The sequence below is a fragment of the Alligator mississippiensis genome, chromosome 5 (genome assembly GCF_030867095.1).
Source record: "Alligator mississippiensis isolate rAllMis1 chromosome 5, rAllMis1, whole genome shotgun sequence".
Classification (NCBI taxonomy): Eukaryota; Metazoa; Chordata; order Crocodylia; family Alligatoridae; genus Alligator; species Alligator mississippiensis.
Window position 1 is genome coordinate 77,351,068 of NC_081828.1, and position 23,407 is coordinate 77,374,474.

The 23,407-nt window shown below is 42.7% G+C and overlaps 1 protein-coding gene and 1 long non-coding RNA gene across 8 annotated transcripts in view; one reads left to right on the forward strand and one right to left on the reverse strand.

Annotated features, from left to right (window-relative positions):
• PTPN3 (protein tyrosine phosphatase non-receptor type 3) overlaps window positions 1-23,407 on the reverse strand; it is a 312,280-nt gene that overhangs the window by 64,090 nt on the left and 224,783 nt on the right. For all 7 annotated transcript variants that reach the window (XM_059728511.1, XM_059728513.1, XM_059728510.1 and 4 more), the window contains 7 exons: window positions 16,627-16,825; window positions 13,565-13,642; window positions 12,210-12,266; window positions 9,943-10,099; window positions 7,778-7,941; window positions 1,941-2,031; window positions 1,574-1,635 (listed from right to left, as the gene is read on the reverse strand). In XM_059728511.1, the coding sequence (XP_059584494.1) occupies window positions 1,574-1,635; window positions 1,941-2,031; window positions 7,778-7,941; window positions 9,943-10,099; window positions 12,210-12,266; window positions 13,565-13,642; window positions 16,627-16,825 (808 nt within the window). The remainder of the gene's footprint in view (window positions 1-1,573; window positions 1,636-1,940; window positions 2,032-7,777; window positions 7,942-9,942; window positions 10,100-12,209; window positions 12,267-13,564; window positions 13,643-16,626; window positions 16,826-23,407) is intronic.
• On the forward strand, window positions 4,606-9,910 carry LOC109282767 (uncharacterized). The gene is made up of 3 exons (XR_002089786.2): window positions 4,606-4,776; window positions 7,580-7,644; window positions 9,181-9,910. It is a non-coding gene; the product is annotated as an uncharacterized LOC109282767 (long non-coding RNA).

Genomic DNA, 23,407 nt, shown 5'->3' on the forward strand with positions numbered 1-23,407 from the left:
GTGTCCATTGTGCTGCTTGTTTCAGGGATGAATGTGCTTGTTTTCTTCTCCTCATCACATATTTATTCCAGGGAAAGGACTACTTCATCATATTGTATGGGGGCTTTCCCAGGATAGGGATCAAAACTGGTCAGATTTGTGGTGGTTCAACAAACTGATACATTTTTATGAAGAAAGAATGTAAACTTCCATGCATTAAAAAAAGGCTTCCCTTTTATGGTCACAAGGAATACCCTTGAAACATAAACCATGCATAAACTAATATAGTGAGGCTTGTTTGTGTTTGCAAACAACTGCTCTAAGAAATTAATATAAATATAATCAACGTCAAGTTATTGCCTCTCAAGTCTTATAATGACAATTCAAATATGAACATGATTGATTATTTGACTGCTGACAAAAGTTCGTAAGACAGGAGAGGGTCAATGAACATCAACTGTGAATGACGGTCTCCTTTTGGCTTCTGAAGTGAGTGGGAATTTGGTTTAGCAGAGTAACAAGCTTTTGTTTCCAATTTCCATTTCAGGCTCAAATACACAAAGGTGCTTTCTGTACAGTTAAGACATTCAGAAGTATAATCATGAGTTTCCCCGCAGCTCCTTCATGTGACACAGGACCAAGTGGACTATAAAGAGGTATGGAAGTACATCCTCGTGAAGAGGAACTGCAGGCAGAGTGGAGGAGGATAAAGGAACAAATAAATAAGAATACTGCATTCCACACCCCCCCCACCCCGCCTGCTCTGAGAAAAAAGCTAAACTAATAAGAAAAAAAAGAATGGTCAAAGGAAGTGGGTTCTACCTGAAAACACCTGAGCCACCAAAATGACCAATGGAAAACATCACGGACACACGAGAGGTACACAACTATTTTCTGAACTGTTGTGGCATAACCTTCAACAATTACCATTCAACTAAACTAAACTAATGATTCAGGAAAAGTAAAACTTAAAAAAAATGTGCTCCTTAATTGAAGTACTAAGACATTCACATCTCACAGATGATAAAGGATCTAACTTATGCAATGCTAATATGTTGTCTTCTTCATGGCTGCACTTTTTTTAACATAAAACTCCGCATTTTTAACAAATATGAAAAGTTACAAAATAATTTAAACATTGTGACTTCCTCAAATTAATACCTGATTATTGGAAGCTATGTGTAAAATTTAAGAAGTAATTTTCATGGATAATCATCTGAATATTTGGGATTAATTTGGAGTGTTTCCCATAGTCCTAAATCTATTTAAACAGATAAACACTGAAACCTACACTTAGAGCGCCCAGGTCTTTACAGGATTGCACTATATGAAACTGACCAACCATTTCCACTGGTTCAAAACATCCTGCATATATGCTAATTGGATTCTTTGAGCATATTGTCCATCAGTACAACCATACGTACGTACTTTAAAATTTTCTATTATGAAGGAGCCCACAAAAATGCAATGAATAAAACCTCAGTGTGTATCTGCATGTGCACCTCTTTTTTTTTTTAAATAAAGAAAATAATTTAGCCTGTTGCTGCATTATGAAAGATAATGAATAATTAATATGGATGCCTGCTTGACTTACAGTCACATAATTCGCATTAATATAATCTTCATCTCCTTGCAATATTATCCGTGTGGCATCATCTGTAGCAAAAAAACAAACAAACAAACAAACAAACAAAAAACACATTAGCTGTAAAACAGTTATCTGGTCTGTTTTTTATTACTATTTCTTTTTTTAGGACAAATAAAAGAGTTGTAGGCACTTTGAGAACAGGCACATAAACAATGCCATATAAAGCAAAATGGACCATCTTTTAGAAAGAAAAACGGACACCTGATTAGAAAACAGAATCAGTTATGGAAAAGTTCATGGCAGTAATTTCATAAAATGTAAAGCAGCATTTTGAGGATAAAAAGGGAACAGAAGTTTTATACTGAACACTCACAAGGTAGAACATCTTTGTATCGGTTTTTGTCCATATTTTGAGGTACTTTTGCACATGTAACAGCTAGCCCCGGCTTTTTCCTGTAAAGTTGCTAGAAGACAGATATGAAAAAAGACAACATTTTGAATAGTTTGCTTAACTGGATACAAGTGTGCTACAGGTACCAAATACATCCACTTAAAAAAGCTAGCTTAAAGCAACCATGCAATGGGTTTAAAAATACTTTAATTGCATACAAAAGTAAAGTGAAGATCATTTTTAAAACACGTGAATAGAATCCTATCATCTCCTGTAGATAAATGTTTGAAAAATCAAAGAAATATGGGAATCATTGACAAACTAACTGCTTCTAACCAAGGTCTGCTTTCTGTTATGATAAATTTAGTAGAATGATGTGTTCTAAAGGTATTGGAAGGAAGGTGGTAGCAATAAAACTAGTCAGAAGAGAAGTAAATGCTGAAGGCTAGCACTTCCCAGAATGAATGGCAATACAAATTCACATCCCCTTTGACTTACTGGGCCAAAAGTGATATTTTCTTCCAAGGACTTAAAAGGAAGCAATGAAATCTTAGTGTATTACAGTATCTTGGCATATCTGAGTGTTATTTGGAACCATATCCTACCCAAAATAGCACAGGATTTTTCTGGAGTAAATATACTAATGTAAATGACAGCAGATAGGGTGCATACATGTACAGGCAGGTACGTATGCTTGCAGCAGCTCAAATAGGAGTGACACATTTGATACAGGGATTTTTGCCTCAGTGCATGTGCCTGGATATGCACTTTGGTGTGGGGAAAGTTGTGCCACTTGGGGCAAACTGACCCTACTCAGCTCCTTCCAGATCTTCAGCCAGGGGGAGTTAAGAGGTTGGGGCCAGCACCTGTATTGGCCCCAGCAGTTTAAAAAGCTGCCCTGAAGAGCAGCTGAGGGCTACTTGCCCTCAGGAGCTTCTGAGACCTGGCCAGTTGGTATCTGGGGACACCAGCCCCTTGTGCCAGCTGTACTGCTGAAGCAGCCCTAAGTGGCCCCTGCACCCTCTACCCACTGCAGCAGTCCGCCAGCGATGGCTGTTGGCTGGCTGTGACCTGCTGCCACTGGTGACAGCATCTGCCCCCTTGGACCCCTGGCCCCATGCCTGCCAGACCCAGACAGGGACTGCACAGCTGCCTGGGCTGTGGTACAGACACTTCAGCAGAGCCACCTGTACCTCTGAGCCAGCTGCCAGTGGGCCGTGGCTGCACATTTGGCCTTAAGGCAGCACTGCTGTCATGTCTTCTAGTGTTCCTGCTCTGCCATCTGGGCAGCTATTGCCCAGAAGATGTGCTCCTTGCAGTGGCCCACTTCAAAAACTATCGAAGCAGGTCCTCCTGGCCCCCAAATGGCCAGGTTAGCCACCTCATCTGCACTCCAGCTAGGTCATTGGTGCTGGCCCCGGGCCAGGTGCTGGCCCCAACCTCTAGCTCCCCCTGGCTGAAGAACTGGGAGGAGCTGGGCAGGGTCAGTTTGTCCCAAGTGGCACAATTTGGCACCAAAGTGCATGTTCCGGCATGTGTACTGAGACGCAAATCTCCGATACAAATTTGTGCCGTTACTATTTGAGTTGCTGCAAGCGCCCGTTCCTGCATGTCTGGAAACACCCATAATGCACAGCAAATGTAGCAAAGGAATAAACTGAATGAGGCATGAAGTCTATTAAGGAAAAAATAACTATGCAATCACGTAAGTGAACTTTTACTCTGATACATATTACAGTTGGGTGCACAACTACAACATTTGTTACTTCATAACCTAGTAAATGAAGTGCCTAGGGAAGTGGATAACTGTAGAATCCCAACAGACATAAACCAAGAAACCTTCACTGTCCTTAGTGTTGCAAATCTACTGATTTCTACTGTACTGATTTCTAGCGAACTTAAAAAAAAGAAACAAAACAAAACAAAACAAACAAACAAACAAACAAAAAAACAAGAACAAAAAACCCCTGCATCCTGGTATCAGATACAGAAATCTTATTCTGTTTTACAGGAACCATGAGTCTTAGTTAATCTTGATCTTCTATTCACAATCAGAGAAACAGCGAGAATTATTTATAAGGCAAGCAAGCCATAAGCTTATAAGGCTTGTGAATTTTAAACACTCCCTTGTTGTTACTTGAAAGAATTAGTAAATAACTTAAATATGAAAAGTACGTATTTCCTTCCAATAAATACAATGACATTATAATGGATCTCTCTTTATAAAGTAGACACACATTGTGTGTGTGCACATACCAACACACATTTACATTACTATACTTGTAATAAGAACAGGAACTACACTTGATCTGAGCCAACTACCATATATACCAAGTAAAAAAAAAGTTTTAGTCATCTAATCTCCAGTAAATCTTAATTTTTCCAACAATAATCTTAATACTTCTAAAGCATTTAATGTCTTGCAGTTTTAAAACAATTTATGTTAAAGCAAAAGAATGATTGCAGAACACCTCATACGAAAGTTGTGACTACTGAAATAATGTGCTAAAAATTAGTTCCACTGTAAGGTTAATTGAATCCTGAAGCTAAATATCACAGCTCACTACACACTTTCAGCTTGAACGGCATAAACAGAAAAAAGCCTTATGGGAACAGACGTAGTTAGTATACATACATATTTTATATATTTTTTAAATATTTGCACCAGCCAGAATTCAAGTTCAGCTTTCTGCCTGACTATTGATTTATGCTTCTGATAGGAGACAGGGGTGTTACTAAATGTCAAGGTTTTTCAATGTCTTTGCTGGATTAAACTGTAATGTGTTGAAGTCTACTCACCAGATAATTCCTCAGCTTTGTAAGTAAAAGTATCACTTATCCTTTCACATATTTAAAATGTGTTAATTATAATAAAACTGAATCAGTGAGTAATTGTTGCTATAGTAATTACTATGATCTTTGTTCCTCATCAGAGTTTTTATATTTTAAAGATTGTTTATGAATCTGTGATTTAAACAACAGATTTTTAAAACTGAATTTTAGTTGGTTAAGTCTAGCATATGAACAAATTACCTTGATCCTAGAGACTTAAGGGAAATAGCTAATGAGCCATTGCTTATTGTTTGAAAAATTCACAGAAAGTTTGGGAGGTAACAGAAGATTGGAAACAAACACTAGAAAAGTGGATCCTGGCAACTGCCTTCCAGTTGGAGACAGCTCTCAAATATTAGCTGGTATAAAAAAAGCAGGCAACCTTTTCTTTTCTAATGACTTTAACTTATAGAATATTAGCTTAAAATGTGCACAGACACACACATTGTAAAGTGCCTTAACAACCACAAATGAAATGATATCGTGCCAAGTTCTAGGTTTAGTCTTACTTTAATATGTTCATTAGCAATCTGGGGGGGGGAAATTATATTTGCAGTGACTTGTATACAGGTTTCCCTTGATTCATGCAGGTTCTGTATATGCAAATTCACTCTTACTTGATGACCGTTTTTATACCCAAAATTCTTTATATGCGAGGTAAATTCACTCTTATGCAACTGGCATAGGCACCCCGCCCCAAGCAGATAAGTCTATGGGGGGAGAGGAAAGGGCCATGGGGCTGGAGGGCCCCACTCACCCCAGTACCTGATGCAGCTGCTCTGGGAGTGGCCAATGCCAGCTGTCTGCAGCTGCTCGGCTGCACTGCGCCCCAAACCCACTGGGGCTCCACTTGTCCCCACTCACCCCAGCCCCTGGGCTGCACTGTGCCGTGGTGTAGGCAGGTGGTGTCGGCTGCTCCCGGGTCTTCTGCAGCAGAGGCTGGGGTGAGTGGGGAGACGTGGAGTCCTGGGGCACAGTAGTTTGCCCCTGCTCACCCCAGCCCGTTGCAGCATACCCAGGAGCAGCCGACGCCAGCAGCCTGGAGCTGCTGATCTGCATCCCGCCCCAATCCCCCCAGGGCTCTGCTTGTCCTCGCTTACCCCAGCTCTTGGGCTGCGCCGGGCCATGGTGCAGGCAGGTGGTGTCAGCTGCTCCTGGATCTGCTGCAGCAGGAGATGGGGTGAGTGGGACAAGTGGAGCCTCGGGGGGCTGGGGCACAGTGCAGCCCAGCAGCTGCAGGCAGCTGGTGTCAACCAGTCCTGGGGCCACTGCAGCAGGCACTGGGGTGAGTGGGGAAGAGCTGTGCCATGCCCCAGGGCCTCACTTCTCCCCACTTACCCCAGCCCCTGCAGCACACCCAGGAGCAGCCAACACTACCTGTCTGCACCACAGCAAGGCGCAGCCCAGGGGCTGAGGTGAGTGGGGGAAAGCGGTGCCTGGGAGGAGTTTCATTGACATTTAATATTTGAGGTATTTGTTGATTTAAGTATGAAAACAAAGACAACCATTGCATTACCCCTGTTTTATATCAATTAGTTTATTTTATGATCCCCTTGCAGTTTTGGTTTTCACTATGCTGCCCGCACCCTTCCTCCTCCTCTCCTCCCTTTATTTTTCCCCTTAAATCAGCAATAGGACTACTTCACACAAGTGGTGAAGTGATTATAGTGAAGTGATTGGATATTTCTGTTAAAATGGGCATCAGTGAAATTGGTAAGATAGCTGATATTTAAATTGACACCTTTAGTTTTTACAATTCATACAACATGGAGACAGTGAATAATTCACACTCCTCAGACACTGTGTCAGGAAATCTCAAAGAGGTATCACAACATAGTTACAACAAACTCATATTTGGGAAGTTTATTTCACAACTATGAGCACCAGAAATGTGTCTTTTTAAAAATAAAATATTAGGTCCAAAAATAATTTGGCAGTACTGTGGACCCAAACCAGGAATTGATCATCAAACAGGTCAGAACTCAAACCTTCCTGAAGACAGATTATAAGCCACTAGAAAAATGTCTTGCAGTGTCAAGGAAAGATGCAAACTTTGAAAAAATATAAAAGCGGAAAGAAAAATTCATGCTGCTGTAGAAAGGCAATATTCTGTTTGTGGGCAATTTAAAAATCAATGGACCATGCTTTTTAGAGGCTCAAAAATCACTATAAACGAGCATTTGGAATCCTGACAGCAAGGCAGGCATTGAGAATCAAGTTTACTGCACTGAATAGCCTTTATCACAAGAAAAGAACTTCAGTAAGATTTTTCTACTTATTACTGCAGTGGAGTGAATCTGATAAATTATATTTGCATGCATTTTAGTTGTAGACATTTTCATGGTGCTCACTGCCAACACAATTGAGCTTGTTGTATATAGTAATGAATTTATCTATATAACAGGCCTGTGCAGTAGAGACAAATCTCATTTTGAAGCCTGAGGCCTTGAGGCATGGTGAGATGCAGCGATTTCTTGAAGGTCACACAAGCTGTATAATGGAGAGCTAGGAAAAACACTCAGATATATAAACCCATCATAAGAAAATGGCAGGAGAGAGCAGGCTCCAGCTATTGCAGACTGTAAATTACAGCCAAAAAAACGGGAAGACATATTTTTTATTGCATTAATAAAATATAATTTTATAATTTTACTGGGTGACAGTACAGACTAGACTGACTTCTGTCAGGGGAAAGAAACAACTAGTTTTGGCATAAAATAATTTTTCAAAAATGAACTTGATGGGCTTTCAGTGGTTGAACTCAATTAAAAGCAGATTTTTCTCAACAGATGGTGTTTAATGCAAGCCTGATAATTCAGTCTACTACCAAGATGGAGAAGAGTTAGAATGACAGGTGATGTGCTCAATCTGTTGAGGTGGGGTTGAATGGAAATGAGAAAATGTCCAAGGTCCATATGCTTTGAAGTCACTCTTGCATCACAGCCACCAGGCAGTACCATGGCTACTGTAAATGTAATGTTACCTACTTCAAACTGAGTGAGCACTGTCCCATTTTCCAGACCTTTCTTCAGTTGTTCCATAGACTCTTCTAGTGTATCACCGTACTCTGAACATGTGGAAAGAATGGATTCTTGAAAATTCTGAGAATCAGCTTCATCTTCAGATTTGGTCTCAACAAAGTGTTTGACAACTGAAAGACACATGAGCATATTTATTCTTTTCAGACCCATCCAAAGGCAATATCAGTTATGTCCTTAGCAAAATCTGTGTTAAAATATGTTGGTGTTCAAGGGTGATGTACAAACCTGGATGCTTCATGTTAGACTGCTAAACTCAAAATTAGGCATCTCAGGTAACTGGCTACCTTTTTGTGTGTGCTGACCAATGTCAACTCCTGAAAAAATGACTAGGAGTAGCAGGCATTCAATGGGTGCATCTACACTTGCAATTAACCCAACTGAATAAACTCTGGTGCAGTTTGCACCAGCATTGGCTGCTCCCAGGACCAGCATCTACATGCGTGCCTGGAATCGCAGCAATGCAAGCCAGGGCAGAGGAGTCCCAAGCTGGCAGAGGGTCTGGAAGTTCAGCCGTGGGCTCTGGCATCAAAGCTGGCTGGGGCATGAGGGTGCTACAGTGCAGGGCTAGTTAGCAGGATTGCCCCACACTGTAGCACCTTTGTGTCCTAGCCAGCTCTGGTCACCATCTTCATGTGCGTTTTGGCACACTAAATGACTCAGCTGTAGGATAGTACTTGTTCTGGACAGTACTATCCTACAGCAGAATTAATTAATTTACTATACTCTAATATGGCAGAGCTAATTACCCAGCACTGCAGTAAAGCACATGTGTAAATGCACCAAACATGTTTGAAAAATTACACAACTTCTCTCCATACCTAAATATTGATGCAAGAGTTTAACTTGAAGGATCCAGGTTTGAAAATTTTATATTTATGTACCAGGCAAACAGGGAGGCAACTCAGTCACTAGCACAGGAGAAGCTAGAGAATTTAGTCTAAAACAGGGGTTGTCTTGGGAAGGCCCCAGGGGTATTTGGAAAAGGCCTTAGGGGGTATGTGCGGGTGGGCGGGGACGGAGCACTGCCACCTACCACCCCACGCTGCCATTTCCCAGGAGCAGGGCTGGGGCAGGGCAAGGGCCGTGGTTGCTGCCATCCATCACCCTGCACCGCTACTGCATGCAAGTCCCCCCCACCTCCACACACTCTGTGGCTGGGGGTACACTTATTAAAACACCTCACAAAGGTGGCAGGTATCCAAAAAAAGAGACACAGTAAATGGAAATGGACAGCTGATGAGTGTTTTCCTAAATGAATTGTTATGGGCTTTCCATGGGAAAGAGACGTTGCACTTAGAAAACTTAGGTTTTTTGCTATTGATCTGTGATCTCCTGTGGTCTCTCTTTAGGTACTGCGTACAGTTGGAAATGCAGTGTAAAGCCTCTCTGTATCTGTAGGCATCATCCAACAGTTACTATGTGAATCTGTAAACCAAACAGAAAAACTGTAAGCCAAAGACACACACCTCTGTTGGGATTCTGGGAAAGAGTGAGTTAAAGCTACAGTGGGACCCTGTGGAGTCAGGACCGGACCCTGAGGACAAGAAGCTGGGCTGCAAGCTCTACCACTCAAGAGAGAGTGGTAACACTGGTGAATCAGCACACCAACGTATGACTGGAAAAGACAGTGCCAAACCTAGTTCAAACTCCAGAGGCTTAAACCATTCAGGGATACAGGAGCTAGGTCCCCTGGTGACAACCTAATGAGCCGGCAAGCAAAGGAAGGAAGGGGACAGAGCAGAAACAAACATTAAAACTAAGGATACTGTAGCAAGTTTCTGCTCATCTATAATTCAGATATTCCAGTAATCTCCAAACAATCTCTTCCCCTTGGATCAATATTGTTTCCAAACTTGTCATTTTGTAAGGGGCAAGGGACACTTAGTTATTTTGTACTGATGTGTTCCTCACTCTGACAGCATGAGACCACAGGCCTTATACCAAACACTTAATGTTAGTCTTTCAGGTAAGAGGGGATTTGTGTTTCAATATAGCCAAATTCACAGCACAACTGTCGATGGTGAACAAAATTAAGTAAATTGCAAAGGAGGAAAATGTCATCAAGAGACCCTTAGAGTCTCAAATAAGAACCTCAAAAGCAGCCTGGTTACCTTTCCGCTTGACCAGAAGTGCAAGTTCCCTTGTGTGTGATTCTCTGCTGGCTTTTATAAACATGACCACTTGGTCATGAGTGTGCTCTGAGATGTCTCGGCCATTGATTAACACTATCTGATCACCTTCATTTAGTTTTGGGATGCATTTATCCGCCTGTTTCAAGACCAGAAAAGAGAGACAAATGTCATTCTGCACAACCCAATAAGTAGAGACAAAGACAGAGGCCAGGTACAGGCATTATGTTTCTATCAGGAGAATGCTGCTCTCCCAATAGAAACTACAAGAGTTCATTCAATTTCTCCCGGAGGAAACATGCCCCCTCTGGGAGAAAGATCCTCCAGGTGACAAAGCCTGTTCAAGGCCAGAGTTCCTCTATTCTCAAGGAACAAGGTTGGTTAGGTAGCACAGCCTTGAGGTCTCTTGACTCATACCAGGAGCGTCATCAGATAGGGCATTTTTACATGTGCTCTGGGACTGTGGGGTAGGAGGGGGGAATGCTTTAATTAGAGCGGCTCTCAGACGCTCTAAAGTGCCTGGAGCATCTTGTGAATCAGCATCCCAGTGCTTCAAAATGGTAGCAGGGGGTGCTTTAAAGCTTGTTTAAGGCTTTAAGGCTGCCTCCATGCTTGTGTAAGGACACCTATAGATTGAAAATCTAAAGCATTTAAGTAGTTTCAAAACTCCATAATGAAGACAAAATAAACAGCTTAAACACATTAACAGCTATGAAAACATTTCCAGTGCTTTGGCATGTTTATTTACCAGAAAGCCACCAAATACAATGCAAGTACAAGAGATTTAAGAATATCTTTTATTCAGTGGGTAAATACTTTATTAAATGAATAAAAACCAAAACTTGTTCCTGCTCCTTACTGCAGTAGTTAACACCTGCTTCCTTTTATAGGTTAGACATTTTTAGAATTCTTTTGAGGTTCATATTTCTAAATGATTGTTACGGTAGTTCAGGCAGATGTTCAGCTGTCACACTTTTCTAGACAAAACTGTAAATGCTTTTTATTTACATATGGCGTTTTATACAAGATTTTGTTTCCCCTGCATGTCCCCCAAAGGCTTGAGGAAGGGTACTGTGATACCCAAAACTTGTCTGTCACAACCATGTATCTGGTCCAATAAAATAGGTCATCCAAAAGAATTCCTGCCCCTTGCATATTTCCTGGATCATCATGGCAACATCACTTCAACACTACCTTCACATCCTAATACGTGTCATGCAAAACTTTGGCTGCTTAAATACTTTACTCTTGGACCCCGAATTCCCCACACTATTTTTAATCAGAGGTTACACCAATTACAATGGTAACAGCTTCTTCATTATATTGAAAGGACATTGATTGCTGACACATATCAATTAATTCTCCTCTTTAATATTACTCAAAATTAACTGAAGTTTCAATTTTTCAGCTTTGTACTCTCTACCACCTCTTTTACCTAGTTTGTTCTCTCTGTATCTTCCCAGACACTCATGTATTATTTCATGGTAGGAGTTGATTTTAGATTAGATTTTCTGAACTACTTTAAGATCTAGACAGGTTCTCATTTATTTTCTTGTGTAGATGTGTTCTAAGAGCTCCAAAACCTCTTTTGGGTAAAGGAGATAAAATTACTTGCAAAATTTAGAGAGATAATATTGTAATTAGGGACCTACTTAGTGGCAAGACAAAGGTTTTTTTTTGTGGCTTACTGATGGTGCACAGAGCCAATTTCATGGACATTTCATGGTGGCTCCACCCATCTGCACTGACTGGCAGAGAGGCCCTGCTCCTTAGCGCCAATTGGTGGAGAGGCTGGGGGAGGGGGGGGGGAAACGAGGGGGTGGCTGCCATCTTGATTGCTGGCTGCCCCACCCCTTGCCCCATTTTAAAAATAAGGGCACTCAGCTTCAAAAAAACATTAAAAATAATATATTTTTCTTTATCATGTATTTAAAAAAAATCAAGACAATGTTTCAACTATCATGGTTTGTACCCGAATACCTGCTGAAATACATGTTTTTTTGTTTGTTTGTTTGTTTTTTACAGGAAGGAAATGTATCCAAAATCATAGTTTTAACTCTGCAATTCTAAAGGAGATGGGGAAGTATTTTTTAAACACTACCCTGTATGATTCCCCTGTTGGATCACCAGAATATTCCAGCTGGTACTGACTAGTTGGTTTGAAGATACTTTCAGCATAAAGACCCTGAAAAGAAATTAGCTTTTGCTATAATGAAAGATGCAATGCAAATATTTAAGGGTTTACTTACAGGTGACCCAGGAGTTATTCTTGACACCACTAGAGGCATTTTTTGATCGACACCACCCTAAAGAATGCCAAGGCAAGAATGACCATGAATACACTATCAGAGTAAATCTAAGCACTATATTAAACAACACATACTTCATCTTTTGTTCCTATACGAATAAAACATTCACACTCTGTACTTTGATCTCATCATGTATTTCCTCAAAGATGTCTATACTTTAAGGCTGTGCTAACACAGGATCAAGTTATTTTAAGGATCAAACCTCAAGTCTCCAATCATTAACACTCTTTAAGCCCTTTTGGCAGTGAAATCTAACAATATAAAAACAGCTTTCCCAGTGCTTGTACAGTGAAACAGATGGCCCCAAAATGTCCATGGATACATGACTAAGAAGAGATACTAGAGCCTGGGCCTGATTCTCAATCACATATCATGCCATATGTAATGGCAATGTCATAGCACTTTAAAGAGGACATTAATCAGAAATGTATTACGTTAACATTTATTTCTGGTTCCTTCATATGTATTAACCTTCATGTCTTCAATAACTAACTTGCCATGACCATATCCAATGGTATATCATTGACCTTTGTTCAGTTGAGAGTAAAAATCTGCTGCCTATACTTAAGCCACAAAGTCCACAAGCAGGCACCTGGAAAAAGGGTATATTTTGCTAATATGTTAAGCACTTACTAACTCCCATTAAAGCAAATGGGAACAGTGCTTGTTTTGAAGGTCAAGCCAGTAATTTACTACCTATACAGAAGATTTTAGGAGTTTAATGTTTGGGAACGGTTTATAAAGTTCTTGACTTGGGCTTGAGAGAAATCCTTGTAGGATAGTTTAGAATGAAGCACTGATCATTTCAGAAAGATACAAAAATACACACTGAATGGAAACAACAACAGAGATGTGAAAGATCAAGACACCAATTCCTTTTAACTACATAATTCACAGCATGAATGACACGCCCCTGGAGGCTGGGAGGGCACAGTGACCACCTGCAGGCAGCGGCAGTGGGGCAGCAGTGAACAGGAACCAACCGCGGGCGGCCACGATGATGGCAGCGGCAAGGGCGGGATGAGCAGGGACCACCCGCAGGCAGCCGCAAAGGTGTCGGGGGTGGGGGGGTGGAAGTGGCAGGAGGCGTGGACCACCTGCAGCCGCCGTCCATGCTGTCAGCGGAGGTGAGCAGGGACCGCTTGCAGCTGCTGGCGACCACGTTGGCAGAAAGGGGAGGTGGCAACTGGCCACAGAAGCCAGTGGTGGCCAGTCTCGGGGGGGCATGTGCCCCCTCCCATGTCCCCCCTATGCATCGCCTATGATTAACAGGGTTCTAAACACTGTCCTTTTACCTTTAGATTAAATCCAAATTTCCCATCTTCATCTGGGGTAATATGCACCGAAAGTAAATCCCCATCTATTACTTCATTCTGTAACACATTAAAGATATTCTAGATTTTCCAATTCTCTAGACAAAATAGAAGCAATTATTTTCTATATATAATGGATCAAAAAACCCACAAACCTCCAACTAAACGTATCATAAAAAGAAAAAGAGCTAGGACAGTACAATACATTCCAATTTGATCTTCACGTTTATTACAGAGGAAATGGCAGCGACTGTGACAGTTGACATTCCATTTTTTTTTTTTTTTTTTTTTTTTTTAATCTTAAGCCTGTTACTCATAACCTTCTGGAATTGTCATTGGCTAGGTCTGATATTTTCAACATTTGGTCTTTGTCAAGGTGATTTTTCCCCCGTGCAATTGGGGCCAAAACCAGCTCAACCATTTTTAATTAAAATGACTGAAAATATTTTCCATGATAGATGAGGTATTGGACTTTTTTTTTTTTTTTTTTAATTATTTTGGAATAGTTTCAGAAGCCAGTGTGGCTGAAGCTTAAGACTTAATAACCTTCATCCAGGGGAAGTTCATTTCTGCTGCTTTGCAGCAAATTAGCTGCTATTCGATTGAAATGTTGACCTTTAATTCTCAAAAACAATACTCTCCTAAAGTTCACAACTAAGGGAAGAGTGCTTATACATAGAACTGGCTTGAAAATTTGAAGAGAAATCTTTTCTTATTAAAATGAGGGGTTTGCTTTTTCTTGTTCTTTTTTCTGACCACATCAATTTGAATGACACTTTAGATAGGAAATCCAGAAAAGATTCATGCAGACTTCTTATTTGGTTTATTAGACTTAGACCAGAACTTTCCAACTGCTGAGTGGCTGGGGGACACAGACCACCCTCAGCATATGCTATGCAGGCTGCATACTGTGCAACATGCCCCTTCTTCCCCAGCTGCATTGAGCTAGCACCTGTATGCCCTGCACAATGTGCCACACTGCAGGTGATCACTGCTGTACAGTGCCAGCACCCCATGCCATGCAGTAACCCCAGATCCTTTTAAATCCCCTGGCCACGGGCTCCTTCAACCCTGCAGGCTGTGCCACACCACCCCCTGAGACAGGGGCAGGAAGAGAAGGCTGGAGGAGACTGGGGGAGCCTTGAGACTCCAGAAGTGGCAGCAGCAGCAGCTGAAGTTGTGGGCGGAGTGGCACCCAGACCAGAAGCCCAGGGGTTGCATAAGAATTGCAGCCACCAGTTAAACCGTCCTGATTTAGGCATATAAATATGCCAAAATACATGTATAAAAATACACACACACACACAGTTTAAAAATTCCAATGGGATGAAAATATAGTTTTCTGACTACCTCTGGTTCCATTTGTATAATGCACCTAATTTAGTGAAGAATTATACTGTTAAGGAGAACATAGAAAAGCATAGGCATTTTAGTAAACATTAAAAGGACATTATAACAGTCAATATCCTAAAAGCAAAGAAAAAAGGCATGAGATACAAAGTTATGTAAGTACATATAGTTTACATGAGATTTGTACAGAATAGGGAATTCTGTACAGAAAGAGGGAGGATGAAGAAAAAAAAAAACCAGTGGGAAACCCCAATATTTATTTTCTTCCTCCCCCTGCTTTTCATACTAACATATTGTTCTTCCACTTCAAGGAAAGCCATTTATCCTCCTTCCATAACACCATTATAATGATCCCTCTTATTGCTTTGAAGCATTTTAATGTAGGTCTTTCCCCAACACATTGTCTATTCATTGTGTTCTTCCTGCAAATATACTCATTTTTACTATCTGTCCCTCCCTTCTGTGACCCCCTCAACCCAACCATTGATTTAAATCTCCCTCACTCTCACATTCCTCTTACTGGTGGTTTATTTAGATAGACTCACTGGGGAATTTTGAGGAAGTAACAGTCAAACTCCCAAGGAAGCAGGACAAGGAGATGACATTTTTTCTGCAAAGATTCCCAAAGTTACGGAAGTTTAGAGAAAGACTAGGGGAGAGGGGTCCTGTGTAAATGAGGGACTGTTACTAGCCAATACTGGAGGTGGTTCTGGTCAAGGTGATGCAGAGGATATCTGGGCAGCAGCCATTGGAAAGGCAGAGAGTCCCTGTTACTCCGAGCACTACCAGGAGTGACTAGAAATAGTGGTCACTAGCTGGCAGAGAGTAGATTCTGGCTAGACATCAGGAGGCGCTACTTCACTGTCAGAGCGGCTAGGACCTGGAACCAACTTCCAAGAGAAGTGGTGCTGGCTCCTACCTTAGGGGTCTTTAAAAGGAGGCTGGATGAACACCTTGCCAGGGTTGTTTGACCCCAGTACTCTTGCCTGCCATGGCAGGGGGTCAGACTTGATGATCTGCTCAGGTCCCTTCTGACCCTGCCTACTATGAAACTATGAAACATGGAGGCTTATTGAGGTTTGGAGTACTGAAAAGTATCGCTTTAACAGGAGATGGGGAAGGGAGGATCAAGAAACTTGTGGGGCAGGAAAAGCCTGGGAGAACCGGAAAGCTGCTGCCTAGCTGGATCTAAGACCACAAGTCTGGAGCTTCCCTTAGGTAGCCCTCTCAGTTTTTTGTGGGGAGTTTTCTGGGTTTTTTTAAATAAACACAGTTGGAAGGCATGGGGCAGAACAAAACCAGCTTGTCAGAAATGCGGAGAGGCAGAGCTGCACTGGCTCTGATTGTTTGCTCTTCTTCAGGGGATAAGGAAGAGGCAGTCCATCACAGAGGGACTTAATTTTTGCTGTAGATATCTGAAAATCAGGAGCCTTTGAAAAACTCTAGGAGCTACCCACAAGTGACCTTCTTTTTTTCCCTCTCACTCCCCACAGGTAACCCTTCTCTTGTCATCCTTGATAAGTATAAACCGGAATAAACCAGCAGTACTAACACATCACAACAATGTGTACATCCTGCAACACAGGCAAGTTAACATTGTTGGAGGAACCTTATAAGGTTTTATGCAACAGACAAACAATGCTGCACTGATACCCTGTCTTTTTGATTTAGTTCACTTGTCTTGTACAACTCACCCTGTCACAGTAGTACTGACTGGAATCTTCTGAGGTGCTACCCTTTGTAACATTGTCATATGTTTCTGAAAACTGCTGATCCGCCCCGTCCAACGGATAGGAGCCTGAAGTGTTGCCAACACCACTGGGAGACTGGGTCGAGGTATTCGGTGAAGTATGGGTCAAACAGCTCTGTGATGGACTATTTCCCAATATGTTCCTTCAGTAAAAAATAAAAAACAGAAATTAAAAGGTACCGGTATTTAAAGGTTTAAATCCAACATACCCTAGTACATACATAAGTGCAATGCCAAGTTGTTTTAGTATGGTTAGCCCTGGTTTATTATACAAAGATGAGCACACCACTTTTTAGTTAAAAGAGACTACTCAAAGTAGATACATCTCAGCTAGTGTACTGCACTGGAGAATCAACACTGTAAAACAGTAATGTTCTTAGGGTGGCCTCAGGTTTTTCCTATGCCTTCCACTTCTTCAATTCTCTTCAAACCTGCTCAGTGGTGCTCCTCAGAACATCCCCCTTCCAGGTACAGTGAAAACCTTTGAAAATCAGGATGTGAATTATTATCCTGCAATGCTACCTTAATCCCTTGAGCCATGCCCCAGGAGGCAGAAAAACACATGATACAACAATTCTGCTTACAGATGCTACAGAATGCACAAGGGACAGAACACACCAATGCTGTGGAACACCTTCTCCCTTTGCTAATGCAAAACTGGGTGCGAGTCAGGCAAAAGAAATAGGAATGACCTGCATCTGGCTTAGTCTAAAATATGCCCGACAAACTACCTCAGAATTTGTAAATATTACCAACCTGTGCTCTGGAGATCGACTGTGAAGTCATAACCAAAATGCAAGACTGCTGATAATGTACACGACAAAAACAGTCCTGTGCATTGCTACTGACCTAACTTATGCAGCTAGGAAATAAAATGAGGCACAATGGATCTACTGAAGTACATTTTTATTTCTGTAGCAGTTATGCCAATCTACTCCAATTAGTTCCTCAATCATTCAGCATAGGTACAGCATCTAATTATTGGAGGTTTGCCTTGAATTTGTTCCCCTCCCACTGCTATAGCAAGGATAATATATCTGGGGGTCAGATAGACCTTTGGCTCTCTACTTCCTCCCCCCCCCCCAAACTTTTTTCCCCTGGCAACCCCTTCCCTCTCTCCTTACTGTCAGACCCTGCTCTCCCTGAGCACATGGAAATGAGAAGCAAAATTGAAAACAATAACCTTGAAAATAAACATGGCTGTAACAGTTTGCATATAGTAGCCATGCACTTAAATTTATCCAGAACTGATGCATGTTACTTTTGGCACAGGTACTCCATAAACACACTTGTGAACAGCACTTTAGCACCTACATATATGTAGTATAAATTATGCATGATATTGGCCCAAATCCAAAGAACATAGTTCACTGGGCTGGGTCCCACAACAATCAAGAGCATTTCAAGCCATAGTGACCCCACAGCTTAGCATGTGCGTGTACTTCAGATAGCCTCTGATAAAGGATCCCTGTGCTAATTAGCCCCCACTCAGGACTAGAACCAGATGTTAAATGGGGTCCATGCTGAGGAAAGCTTTGGGAAGCACCGGAGCAAGAAGCAGAGGAGGGAGACCCGAAACTCAAAACAATGGATGTGGTGGCAAGTAAGCATGAGGTAGAAAAAGAGTTAAAGAGTGGAAGTGAAGACCTGGAGATAGATGGAGAGCAGACAAAGGTAGAGAACAAAAGAAGAAAGGTGACAGTGGGAGCAATGCCAGAGGCAGCAACAATGATAGTGATGATACCAGATGGAAGACAGGAGCAGAGGAGAGCAGGAAACAGGGTGGGAGAGGCATAAGTTATGTTGGGTGAGAAGCAGAGGATGGCGGAAGCACAACAGCAGGCTGGTCCCCTGGGAGTGGTATGGCCGGCAAACATGGAAGAGGCACCAAGAGAAGCTAGAGAGGGTAAAGGCAACTTTAACCAGTGATGGGAGGCAGACAGGATTGACAATGAACAGATATGATTTTCCTGGAAAAGGTACTGTTTGAGATCTTAGAAGTACAGGCGGAGCAACTCCCCAGCCTTATTACTTTCCCCAACTGAAAGACTTGGGAATTGACTTACTGAGATGGAGAAGGGTGAATTTTTAGAGGAACTATGCAGAAAAATGTAAGACTACATTACTATAAGCAGAAGACAAAGAAAAATGGCGGGAACAGTATGTCCAAAGGGAAATGTCAGTAAAGAAAGTAAGGGACAAATATGGTATCTGGACAGGGTCTTGGAGGGCAGGAGTATTGTTACAAGCAGGCAAGTGGAGCCCAGGTGGGATGCTGCACCTCCCATAAGTGATACAGACTGGGGCACACAGGGGTTTTATAGTGTAGTACAGGCAACCATAATGGCACAGCAAATGCCCTCACGGTGTGCTACAGATGAGGATGGGGCATAGAGCAGCAGAGTGCCAGGAGTCCCTAAAATGCACTATTTGTAAGGGAGAGGGACACTTGTATTGTAGGTGCCCCAAAGCCTTTGCAAGTATAATCAGATCTCCCAAAGAACGGCAAAATCCAGAGGGGGAGAGTGGACGAGAAGGGGGTGGACACTGAGGTAGAAACGGTGGTAGAAACCCCATGGGAGATTGAAATAAAGAAGGAGGGGGGCAAAAAATCTCTGTGACTGGGTCAGCACAGGACGAAATAGGAGATAGAATGGAAAGGAAAGCAGAAACAGCATACAGCTCAGACATGGAGGCAGGGCTGGGGAAGAAAGGCAACAGAAGTGGAGACAGAGCAATAGAAAGAACCAAAGAGAGGCTGCTCCGATGCACTGGAATTCCAGAGCATTGGAGCAGCAGCATGGCAATTACTGCGCTCTGGCAGCCTCCCGCATCTTGTGTATCAGTGTCCCTGCACTTCAAAACGGCTGTGGTGGTGCTTTATCTAAAGCTCCTTCAGCAAGTTTTAGAAAAAGCACCCCTGCTGCCAATTTGAAGTGCAGGGATGGTGATACATGACATGGTCTGAGCACTCAGAGAACTGTTCTGATTAAAGCCCATTTCCCGGACACTGGATCTGCGCTAATTAAAGCCCTCTCCCTCCAGCACGTGTATAAATGACAAGAGATACAGACCAGGAAAAGAAAGAAAACAGAGGGGGCTAAAGACCAGGAAGAAGAAACCTGATAATGAGGGAGGTGAGTAAGAGGCAGAGCGGGAGAGCAGTTTCATGGCACTAACACCTCTGGGCTCCAATCCGGGGTAGAGACCAGAAGGCAGGAAGTGGTGGGGAAGCAGGAATATGCAAGCCTTCCTAAGTTTGAAAGTGATCGAGGAACTTAGAAAGGCTACAGAAATGTGAGCGAGGGAGGAGAAGGAGTCTGCCACTCCGAGTAGTAGCACACTCAGCTCAAAGCAAGCACAGACTAAACTTAAAAGGAACAGGTTCACTCATTTTAAAACAAGCATAAATGGCACTGACAATAGTTTCACTTAACATCAGGGGCACTTTAACAAGGAAAGGATGGGAACAGATTGAACCAGTGTTGAACCAAGCAAGGGCAGACAATCTGCCTAAAAGAGTGTGGTACACTAGGGGAGAGGGATTATAAACATTTCGAGAAAAGGTGGAGATGGGGACCATCTTGGTAATCAGGGACAAGTGAGAACAAAGCAGCAGGGGCAGCAATGTTATTCAAGAACTAGAGCTGAGAGCAAAGTAGGTAGAACAGGGGTGGGCAAAATGTGGCACCACCAGGCCATTCTACCTGGTCTGCGGGGCCCCTAAAAAATTTAGAAAATTAATATTTATCTGCCCCTAGCTGCCTGTCATGCAGCCCTCGATGGCTTGCCAAAACTCAGTAAGCAGCCCTCTGCCCAAAATAATTGCCTGCCCCTGAGGTAGAAGTAATCAGTGGCAGATAGCAACAAACAATACTATCAGTCAGAAGAACAGAATTAGGACTTTTCAATATATATGCACCAGAGAGAGAGGGAAGGATAGCACTATTTAGAAAGCTAGTGGTTTATGTGGTCGGAGGGAGAGCACAGATAATAGCAGGAGATTTCAACTGTCTAATCAAAGTGGGTGACAGAACAGGGGAAGAAGGAAACAGTGCTTCAGACAGCTCATCCAGACTGTTAATACATGTAATAAAAGAAGAGTCAGTAAGAGATGTGTGGGCAGCAGAGAAGGTTTTCACTAAAACATACCCCAGTGAAAAGAAACACTCAAGAACTGATTTTGTCTTTCTATCAAAAGCAATAAGGATAAGGAAGAAAGAAACCATACATGTGGCTTTTAGTGATTAGCAGATGCTGAAGGTAGAAATGAGTTTTGGAAAGAGCCACATGAGAAGGAAGGGACTGTAGAAGTTAAATGTGTGGCTGTTACAAGACAAAGAGATGTCAAGCGTACATCAGACAGTATGAGGGGTGGTGAAAACTGAAGAAATATTTCAGGACTACCAGGAAATGGTGGATGAAGGTGAAGAAGAGGACAGGAGAATTATTCAGGAAGGAAGGCTGAAGATGTGCAGGGAAAAGAACAAAAGAGTTAAAAGAGCTGCAAAGAAAGATGCAGGAGCTGTTAAAGGAAGCCACAGTAGGAAGACAGGTATAAGAAGAGCTAGAAGAAACAAAGCAAGAGTTAGTAACCTGGTTTAAAAGAAAGGCAAAAAAAAAAGAAAACATTCTTTGTAGAAGCACCCTGTGTGGGAGAAAACAACGAGTGGTCCTGTTACTTTTTGGCCAGAACAAAAGCAGCAAAAGGAGAGCTTAAAGCAGTGCAGGAAGGTGGTGGTGCCTGGAAAAGCAGGAGGTGTTGGAGGTGACTAGAAGATTTTGTGATGAGCTATACCAGAAGAAGGAAACAGATGGGAAAAAACATGAAGGATTTCTTGGAAGAGACTGAAAAGAAATTAGAAGGAAGTACAGGAGGAGGAAACAAAGATGGAAGAAAAGATAAGCTTAAGGAAGCAGAGGAGTGTTTAAAACCTTTAAAAGCAGAAAATCACCAGGAGCAGATGGACTACCTATAGAATTTTACCAAAAGTTTTGGACATGGGTAGGAAGGAAATGTTCAAAGAAATAGCAGAAGCAAGAAAGGCAGGGGAAGATTTTACAAAAGGCATTGTGATTTTCTCTTCAAGAAAGGGGAAAAGGAACTCCTGAAAAACCAGAGACCAACTGCACTCCTTAATATGTACTATAAGTTAGTGGCCGAGATGCTGGTTTGAGGATGAAGAAAACATCCTCCAGAAGATAATGCATGATGACCAGTACCAGACAGAAAGATCTCTGAAGCAATCAGAGTAATCAGCAGAGATCCAGGCTTTCCGTTTCCCACAAAATGAGAAAACCATGGATTGCCCCTTTTTGTCAGAGAAGCCCGAGGATTCCCTGCATTTGCAAAAAGCTCTGCAGGCTGGTTGAGCTCCAGCCTGCAAGAGCTCTTGGCAAACAGGGTGGTAAACCCCAGCCCTGCCCGGAAGGGGAGGGGAAGGGTGGGGCCTGAGGCTCTCGCTCAGCTCAGCCTCACTCTTCTCCCGGAGCCTGTGAAGTAGGTGGGGCTTGCAGGGGCTGGGGGTCCCTCTGGCAGTGCTGTGGGGTTGTAGGTCATGGCTGGGGTACCAGCAGGGCTGGGGGGGAGCCAGGGGCCCTGGCCCCACTTCAGCAGGCAGCAGCAGTGGGGGAGCTAGCTCCATGCTGATTCTGCTGCAGCTGCCTGCTGTTGGGGGCAGGGAGCTGCAGACTTGGGACCCTGGCCCAAGTGAGGGCCCCCTCTGGCAGAGCTGGGGGTCAGGGGCTGTGGGTGGGGGACCTGTTGTGGGGGCAGTGAGGGGCACCAGCAGTATTGGTGGGGATTTGGGGGCAGTGAGAGGCACCAGCAGGGCTGGGGTGTGCTGCAGGGGGCTTTTAATTTTAATAACAGATTTCAGGGGGTTTTGTCAGAGAATTTGTCATTTTTTTTAATCAGAGAAAACCAGGACCCCTGGTGATCAGAGAGATACTGTCCCACATCCAAGACAGGAAAACAAACACCATGGGTACATCTACACGTGCACTTTACTGTGGAGTTGACCTAATTAGCTCCACAGTAAAGCATAACAGTTTACATATATACTGGTATTAGGGCACAGTAAATTAATTAACTCTGCCATGCTATCCTAGGGCAGAGTAATTTACTCCACTGAAACACATATGTAGACTGTGACAAGGGTTGCCTGGGCACAAGGGAGCTAAAATGTGGGATCTACCTACTACCTAGTACTTTAGCACCTGTGTACCCAGCCAGCCCCTCTACTGCCCAACGCTGCCACTTGGAGCCTGGGGCTGACCCCCCAGGCCTGCTGCAAGCCCAGGGCAGCTCCACCCTAGCTCAAAATACTGTGGGTCCCAGGCACACATGTAGATGCTGCGCCCAGGAGCAGTGGACTCCAGCACAAACTACGTGGAGTTTATTTCATTGCCTTGATAGCATGTATAGAAGAATCAAGTTATAGCAAACCTAGATGTAAAAAAGCATACGACAGAATGGATCACGATTACATGTTTAAGGTACTACGAAGAATGGAGTGCCCAGAGAAATGTGTGATGGATAAGGTTATTGTATAGAGAGGCAGAGAGTCAAGTCCAAGTTAATGGGCACCAAACCAAAGCCTTTAAAATCCATACAGGGGTGAGACAAGGGTGCCCCCTGTCACCACTACTATTTGTGAGCAGCATGGAACCATTAGCACAAAGAATAAGAAAAGACAGTCATAAGCAGAGTAAACATACCAGGA